Here is a 9,486-nt window from a genome sequence, read left to right as displayed (position 1 = left end):
CAAATAACACCCTCAATATATAAGCAGTCTGGGCCCCGGGTTTCGCCCATCACAGGGTGGAAAAATCTGCCGATATTTGTATTGGTTTCCCCCAAATGTAATTTGATTCTTTCCTCTTGCAGCCTTTAAAATTCTGTCTTTATTTTGTATGTTAGGTATTTTCATTATAATGTGACTTGGTGTGGGTCTATTGTAATTTTGTATGTGTGGATTCCTATAACCCTTTTGTATTTGATTTTCCATTTCGTTCTTCACATTTGGGAAATTTTCTGATATTATTTCGTCGAATAGATTGTTCATTTCTTTGGTTTGTTTCTCTGTGCCTTCCTCTATCCCAATTATTTTTAAATTTCACCTTTTCATGATATCCCATAATTCTTGTAGATTTTGTTCATGATTTCCTACCATCTTCTCTGTTTGATCAACTTTGTTTTTAAGGTTAAATATTTTGTCTTCAGTGTCTGAGGTTCTGTAATCCAGGTGTTCTATCCTATTGGTTATGCTTTCTATGGAGTTCTTAATTTGATTTATTGTTTCCTTCATTTCAAGGATTTCTGTCTGTTTTTTTTTTTTTCAGTATCTCTAACTCTTTATTGAAATGATTTTTTGCTTCCTGCATTTGCTATTTTAACTGTTGAGTGGTACGATCATTCAAAGCCTGCATTTGCCCTTTCATCTCATTGGTTGCTTCTCTGATCATTTTCATTATGTACATTCTGAACTCCCTTTCTGACATTTCTTCAGCTATGCTGTCATTGGATTTTATTGCTATACCATCTAGGTTTGGTTGGGACATTTTCTTCCCTTGTTTTCTTATATTGCTCAGGTATCTACCCTTCTAGTAGTGAAACTCTGAGATATTGCAGATTTCCTCTATTGACTAATATTGTCTCTGTAGATTTCCAATAACTCACCTCTTAGCCTTCAGTTACCTGAAGTCTTGGAGGAACTTGATAATGCAGTGCTCCACAAGGGAGCTGGCCCTCTAGGGGTGGTGGCCTTCATGTGGGGTATATTCCCTGCCAGTGGGCAGAGGCCCCTCCACTTGTTGACTGATGGGCAGCAAAGGGGGACTAGACTGCAGACTGGGGCACGTCTGATCTGGGCCTCTGTCTCTGGTTCTATTGCTCTGGTGGGAAAGCCTCACCCAGGGGGAAGACTCACCCAGAGGGAAGTTCGCTGGGCACTCTCCTCTGAGAAGTTCCCTTCAGTCCAGAACTACCACCTGGACTGGGAAGCCTTCCTCTGTGACGTTCCCAGGGATCCTGACCTACCACCACCTGAGCTGGAGAGCCTGGCTCTGCTAGGGACTCCCTCGATGAGTGGCCCTCCTCTGCTATGTTCCCTGTGGACCAGAGCTACTGCCTGGGCCTTAGACCCTCACTCTGCATCAAAGACTCTAGCTGTGCGGCCCTCTTCTGCAATGCTCCCAGTTGACTGGGTTCTCCACTCCAGCAGGGGTGTCTCACTGGGCCACTCTACTGCACAAAATTCCCTGCATTTCGGGACTACTGCCCCATCTGGGGAGCCTGACCAGTGGGAGAGACTTACGGTGGCTCTGAGTTGGTCCTGAGTCTCTCACAACCTCCTCTTCTTGACTCCTGGGTCTTGTCAAAGGTCCTCTAGCCTCCTGTAGGTGTCTCAGGAAGGGAGCTGCCCTTCCAATTATGATGGCCACGTCCTGAGGAATAATTCAGAATGCCTGCACCAGCCTTGAAGGAAGCCTCTGGCTAGCTCCAGATGCAGGCAGGCTGGCTTGTCTGCCGGCTTGCTCCGTGATGGCCGCAGACCTCAGTGTGGTGGTCGGGTGGGGTTGCTCAGTGATGGCGTCTGTCTTCGGCCTGGTGGTTGGGCGGGTTGGCTGTCCAGCACCTAGCTCCACAAATCAGGCAGGTTGGGTGCCCGCTGGCTAGCTCTGAGATGCAAGCAACCTGACTCACCTGCCAGCTCGCTCCACAACTGCGACCTACCAGTGATGGCACCCGTCCTTGGTCTTAGAGTAATTTTGATTTGCATTTCTCAAATCGCTTGAGATGTTGAACTTTTTTCATATATTTCTTGACTGATCACATTTCTTCTTCCATGAAGTGACTGTTCAATTCCTTTGCCCATTTATTAATTGGAAAATGTCAGTTTTCAGTGTTAAATGTTTTGAGTTCTTTATCTATCTTGGAGAATACTATTTGAGGTACAAGAGGCAAAGATTTTCTCCCATTCTCTAGGCTCTCTCTTCCAATTTTTGATGGTTTCCTTTGCTATGAAAAAGTTCTCTAGTTTGAATTCATCCGATTTGTTGATTCTTGATTTTACTTCTTGCACTTTAGGAGTCTTATGGAAAAATTCAGTTTCTAGGCTGACATGGTAGAGATTTGAGATTTTTTTCTATTAGGCACAGAGTCTCTAGTCCAGTGCCTAAATCCTTGATCCACATTGAGTTGGTTTTTATACAGGGTGAGAGATAGGGGTTCAATTTCATTTTGCTACATATGGATTTCTAATTTTTCCAGCACCATTTGTTGAAGAAGCCAACTTTTCTCCAAGTGTGTTTTTGGCACATGTGTCTAGTATGATATAACTCCATGTGTATGTGGGTTTGCCTGTTTGTCTTCTATTCTGTACCCTTGGTCTACATGTCTGTTTTGGTGCCAATATATGTTGTTTTTGTTACTATAGTGTAATTTAAGGTCTGGTCTTGTGATGCCTCCTGCTTTACTTTTCTTGCTAAGGATTGCTTTGGCTATTCTGGGTCTTTCATTTTTCCAAATGAATTTCATGACTGCTTTTTCCATTTCTATGAGGAATGTCAGTGGAATTTAATAGGAATTGCATTAAATCTGCATAGTGTTATTGGTAATTTGGTCAATTTGACAATGTTAATTCTGCCTATCCATGAACATAGGAGATCTTTCCATCTTCTAAAGTCTTCTTCAATTTCTTTCTTTAGTGTTCTGTAGTTTTCATTGTAGAGGTCTTTCACCTCTTTTTTTTAGATTGACTTCCTAATTCTTAGTGCTATTTATGGGGTTGTTTTCTGTTTTCTTTTGCAGTGGATTCATCACTGATGTTTAGGAACACAATTGATTTATGGGTGTTAATTTTATATTCTGTTACTTTGCTGAATTTATTTATGAGTTCTAGAAGTTTTCTGATGGAATGTTTTCAGTTTTCTAAATATAGTACCATGTCATCAGCAAATAGGAATATTTTGAATTCTTCTTTTCCTATTAATTTCCCTGTAAGTTTTCTTCTTTCTAATTGCACTCATGTGATGATTTGACACTTCCTGACTTCCCAAATAATGATCCTACAAATTATCATGACAATAGCTTTTGGTGCACATATGTATATATTTGGATTAGGTTTTTAACCATCGTCCTTTTACTTTCACTCCCTTAATATATTATTCTCTCAGGGGTAAAATAATCTTTCTTAATGAAGCACAGCTTATGAACCATTTCTGTAAACTTAGTATTCTTATGGCCTTTTAAATAGAACTTTTCTATCATATAATCATAAAAATATTCTTCAACAGCACTCCTATACATGCTTAATTACTTTTATTCTACATATAACTGCAATCTTTCTGGGATTAGTATTGTATATGCTGTGTAAGGTGTGCAAAATAGTTTCACATTATTATTTTGGACATCCAGTCGATACAGAATCATTACTGAAAAGCTTTTTCCCCACTGCTGGGTCACCTTTGAAATAAACAGTGTTCAGATATTTCTTACTCTTATCTGTTTTTTTCCTTTTTGTCATTTTCTAACCTTACAACTGTGCTTACCTACTTAATTATTATAAGTTTATAGTATGTATGAGTAACTTTTCTTCAAGATTACTTTAAAGTAACTCCTGTAATAGTGTTGATTTTCTTGCCTAATGTGTTCATCATACTTGGTCTTATGCACTTCACATAAATTTTAGTAACAACTTGATATATTTAACAAAAAAAAAATGTATGATGGCATTTAGATTGAGATTGGATCTGGCCTACACATGAATATGGAGATAATTGACTTAGAGGATGTATCTCTAACTTCTCTTAGAGATTAAACATAACTTTTACTAGGTGTACCCTTAGGTCTTTTATGTTTTTAATGCTGTTAGTGTTTCTCTTTGCAAAATGTCCTAAGAATGAATTCAACTTGTTTTCTGTTGTTGTTTTTTTTTTTAATTTGTTCTTTTTAGGTATACATGACAATAGAGTATATTTGGACATATTTATAAAAACACAGAGTATATCTTACTCTAATTAGGATCCCAATGTTGTGGTTGTACAAGATGTGGAGGCTCATTTTGATGTATTCTTAAATGTACATAGGAGAGTTGTGTCAGATTCATTCCACTGTCTTTCCTATTCCTAGTATGTTGGGTTATTTTTTATGGGTTGGTTTTTCTTTTTTATTTCATTCATTCTTTTTTCTCTTCTTTTCTTTGTTTGAGAATTCTGAAAAAGCTTCAAGGATAGTATAAAAATCCCGGTAACCCTAACCCAGATTCCACAATGCTACTATTTTTCTATATTCTTCCCTCCTCTGCCACATTTATCCCTGAATATATATAATATTTCTGAATGACTAGGTAAGAGTATATGTTTAAAGTGATGTGTCCCTTTACTCATAGAATACTTTCAAGAATTTCTTATATGGCCACAGTACAGTAACCAAATACCATAAGTCATTCTTATTATAATACTATTGTACAGTATATTAGCTTTGATCAGATTTTCAACAATTTTTCTAAGTATGATACTCAGTAAAAAAATTACAATAATGCACTGCATTCATGTTCTAGTATTTATATAATCTTCTTTACTATGAAACTCTTGGAATTTTTCTTTATATTTTATGAGGATTGATATTTTTTAATAATATGAATGAATAATTTTCTAGAAAGTCCCCATTTTGAGCTGTGGCAATAAGCAAAATAATTCAAGTACTATGAGAACATGTAGAGTCATACCTGAGTTTGCTATAAATGAATGAAAATTGCCTTGACTTTTCTCCAAAGAAGAAATTTAAACTATCTGTGTGGTGCTATGAGTATAGCTTATAGCAATCACCACTTTCCATTCAGGTAGACTTGTTTGGCTTCCGCATTTGACAGAAAACATGGAGCACCTGTTTTTCTGTGTCTGGGTTATTTAACAGAACAAAATTTCCTCTAGTTCTATCCATTTTGCTGCAAATGATAGGATTCCATTCTTCTTTATGGCTATGTATATACCACATTGTCTTTATGAATTTGTCTTTCAAAATGATACCTTAGCTGACTTAACACCTTAGCTATGGTGAATAGTGCCACAATGAAGATGGGAATGTAGAGTTGCCATTTCACAGTAAGTGTAATGGTCCTGGCTGCTATTGCTGCATGAAACATCTGAAGGAAGGAAGGAAGGAAGGAAAGAAAGAAAGAAAGAAAGAAAGAAAGAAAGAAAGAAAGAAAGAAAGAAAGAAAGAAAGAAAGAGGAACGCAAAATACATTTCATTTTCTCATGATTTCATGACTCATAAATCTGGGAAGGGCTCTTGGCAATTGCCTCTTGGGATCTGTCATAAGGTTATACTTGAATGTGCTCCAGAGCTGAGGTCACTTGAAGGCTTGACCAAGCTGGGAATCCAAGGATAGTTTATTCTCATGGCTGGTACCTTAAAGTTCATCTGGGGCTATGGAAAGAACTACTTGCTAATGCACTATTACATGGTAGCCTACATATAGTAGAAGTCCCATAAACAAACATCCAAAAGAGGAGAAGGCATGACTTTCTAAGCTAGGTTCCTAAGTCAAGTGGTGTTGATTTTACCACATTCTATTGCTTAGAGGGAAGTCAACATTGTCAGCTCAGATTCAAGGGAAGGAGTAATAGACCCCACAGGTGAGTGGGCAGAGCATCGCAGAATTTTTGGATATTTTTAAAAACTACATGTGTATTGCATATCTTGTATTTTCTAAGTTCTACTTTTAGCACTGTCCATAGTGGCCTTAAATATCTAAAACTTATAGAGTATGTAGGAATCTCAGGTACTCTCACCATGCCTCTCATGTCACTATTTATATTTTCTATCCTTGTCTTTCTGTGCTTTTCCCTGTGTATTTTCCTATGTTTTTGTACTCTACTATATCTATTCTGTGATAATCTACTGTTTTTAGACTTATCTTCTAGATTATTATTTTTAACTATTGACTTTTTAATTCTCAAATTTTTTTAGATTCTTGTGATTTTTTCTCTGCCAAGATGCACATCATGCCATTTAATAGACATTTAATGACAATTATTTAAATTACCTATATGGAAACATCAAAACTAATTATGTAAAAAACTTTCCCTTTTTCTCCTTTTTCCTCTTCATTCTCTATCTAAACTCATGTGGTATTTTTGATCAACATTGTATTCAAAAAACTATACAAAACCTTCAGAAAGGATTTCATTTTGTGTCTTCTATGTACTTTATTTAAGGTAGATCACCTTAACAAAAACAATTGAAGTTTTGAGAAACTAGGCACCATCCTTATGACAGAACTTCTTTTAGTTCTCAAAATATGATACAGTTTTCCTGACTATTTAACACAATTCCTTCTCTTTGATTCAACCTAAATTATATTCGTATGCTCCCAAGGCAATGTGGCAAACATGTTGAGATTTTTCAGTTTCACCTTCTACCATTGAATGGGCAAATGCCTCCAGAGAAAAATAGCTGATCCCATTTTTTACTTTTCTCTGAACTTTACTCCAAAAGTCTTGCTGCCATGGGAGCTGCACCGTGCTCTCAAGCACCACAGATATATTCCCACTTTCCTGAAGTCACTCCTAGTGCTTGGCTTAAAGCACAAGAGTCTGAAAGATAGGAAATTACTGCTCATGTCCTACAGCTTTCAGATGCCTTCAATACATTACTACATATTTTAACTGAGTTTCCTGCTCTCTAACCCCTTCTGTAGGAAACCAGACCCAGCTGCTGCCTCTGTGCAATGACTCCTGGTCTGACTCAGCAGGATCTGCAGCCTCAGAGGGACACACTGCCACCTGCTCAGGTGAGCAAGGCCCCAGCACAAGACCCTTCTCCTTCCCTGTGTAAACGCCCACTGACATGACCCTGTCTCTCCCCAGACAGCAGAGAGCTCCGCCTGGTGGATGGTGGTGGTCGCTGTGCAGGGAGAGCGGAGATCCTGCAGCAGGGCTCCTGGGGCTCCATCTGTGATGACAGCTGGGACCTGAGTGACGCCCACGTGGTGTGCAGACAGCTGGGCTGTGGAGTGGCCCTGGAGGCCACCATCTCTGCTCACTTTGGAGAGGGGTCAGGGCCCATCTGGCTGGACGAGCTGAACTGCACAGGAGAGGAGGCCCATGTGTGGCAGTGCCCTTCCCAGGGCTGGGGGCAGCACAACTGCAGGCACAAGGAGGATGCGGGGGTCATCTGCTCAGGTCTGTGGTGCACACTGTGCACAGGCTGGGAGAGCATGGGAGGTTCTGCAGGATGGTGTCTGAACCCTATGGCAGGGTCGGGGGTTACAGATAGGACAGTACCTGTCCTTCCAGCAGAGACAATGAGGTGCTACAATTTTCTGCTGCAGCAACTGAACTTCTGCTCCTTCCTTCACAGCACTGTCCCCTAACAGTCATTCTCTGCAGGGGTCATTTGACTATAGACTTCATGTTTCAGTTACTGTTGGTACAACATCCTGAGACCCACTGAATTTTTTTCCTGTTACTTATATAATAAATTAGTATAGAGTTACTAAAACAAATTTATTTATTTATTTATTTATTTTTTGCGGTACTGGGGATTGAACTCAGGGCCTTGTACTTGCGAGGCAAGCACTCTACCAACTGAGCTATCTTCCCAGCCCAAGAACACAAATTTATTATCTTATGTTTGCGTAAGTTAAGAGTCTGACCTGCGTCTGGCTGGGCTGAAAACAAGGTCTCAGTAGGCTGTTCTTTTGAGACTCTGGGATTACTCATTTCCTTGCCATTGCAGCTTCTATAAGCTGCCTCCATTCCTTGGCTCATGGTCCCTTCCTTCTTTTTCAAACCACCTTGCATACCTCTAACCATGTTTTCATGTTCACATCTCCCTCTGACCACGACTAGAAACAGTTACCTGCTTCTGAGAATACAGGTCTAAGAATGTGATTAGATTGGGCTCACCTACTTAATCCAGGATTATCCAAAATAATCTCATCATGAAAACAATCCTCATCTTGATTCTGTCTGCAAAGCCCCTTTGCCTCATGAGGTAACCTATTCACAGGCTCCCAGGATCAGGAACTGATTATCTGGGACTTACTATTCTGTCACCCCACTGTCCATATCGCTTTTCCAGAGTCTGTCAGATATTTATTCAGGTAGCTTTTCCCCTCTCCCTGCAGGAGCCCTAGGTCAGTGTTCCTGCCTGTTCATTTTCCACTACTCTTTTTTTCATAGAAATAGAAAGTGACATACAATTAAGCAAAACAGGTAAAAGGGGTAAAAGTTTGTCTTTCCACACAGTGGGCACTTTTTAGCAAAGCTAACAATGAGCACTTACTACCTAGCGATAAAGAAAAACCAGCACTAAGGGGTAAATACTCACTGTGTTGTGATGTTCTCCTCTTGATTTCAGAGTTCCTGGCCCTCAGGATGGTGAGCGAGGACCAAGAGTGTGCTGGGTGGCTGGAAGTTTTCTACAACAACACCTGGGGCAGTGTCTGCCACAGCCCCATGGAAGCTGTGACCTTGTCTGTGATCTGCAGACACCTTGGCTGTGGGGACAGTGGGATTCTCAACTCTTCCGTTCCTCACAGGAAAGATTCTAGACCCCGTTGGGTGGATAATATCCGGTGTAGGAAAACGGATACCTCTCTCTGGCAGTGTCCTTCTGACCCTTGGAAACAGAGATCTTGCTCTCCAAAGGAGGAAGCTTACATCATGTGTTCAGGTGACCTACTGCCTATTCCTGTGTCCTCACTCTGTAGGTTGTTTTTAGAGAAATTTCATACTTTCACACTAAAGGAATGAGTTCAAATAGGTCTACAAGGTGAAAGTTTGAATATAGATTATTTAAGTCTCAATTGTCAATCTTGTTTCAATGACAGAAACAAGTAAACCTGTTCTAACAGTCATTTGTGTAGAAAATGCCATGGATATTAAATTGAATATGTGGAAGCATGAATTCATCCACTGAAAAACCAACTACGCAAATGGCTAATGCAGTCTTATACTATAGTAACTAATCTGTATTTCCTTAGTAAAGTGAGGAATTTGACCTCAAAGATGTAAATCACTTGCTATGTCTTATCATTGTGTTAGATTTTTTTCATATGTAATGAAGGTTAAATCTCTCAGCAAACTGTTCATAGGTATTATGGTGATCATTTAATCCAGTTGTGTAAAAAGGTTAGGAGTAAGTACTTCATCCACCCCATAACCTCAAGAAAGTGAGGGGCAACTTGGGGATCCAGTACTAATGGGGCATCTTCAAGTTCATGGTCTTTTACTCTGAA

General features: G+C 39.5%; 1 protein-coding gene across 1 annotated transcript in view; it reads left to right on the top strand.

Moving 5' to 3' along the window:
• Positions 1-9,486, top strand: part of LOC306662939 (antigen WC1.1-like) — a 114,062-nt gene that overhangs the window by 85,632 nt on the left and 18,944 nt on the right. The window contains exons 11-13 of the mRNA XM_079143196.1: positions 6,943-7,035; positions 7,112-7,426; positions 8,607-8,921. Of these exons, the coding sequence (XP_078999322.1) occupies positions 6,943-7,035; positions 7,112-7,426; positions 8,607-8,921 (723 nt within the window). The remainder of the gene's footprint in view (positions 1-6,942; positions 7,036-7,111; positions 7,427-8,606; positions 8,922-9,486) is intronic.

The sequence above is a fragment of the Sciurus vulgaris genome (assembly GCF_902686455.1).
Source record: "Sciurus vulgaris genome assembly, chromosome: 5".
Lineage (NCBI taxonomy): Eukaryota > Metazoa > Chordata > Mammalia > Rodentia > Sciuridae > Sciurus > Sciurus vulgaris.
Note: the sequence above shows the minus strand (reverse complement) of the source record. Positions and strands in the feature narration are given on the sequence as shown.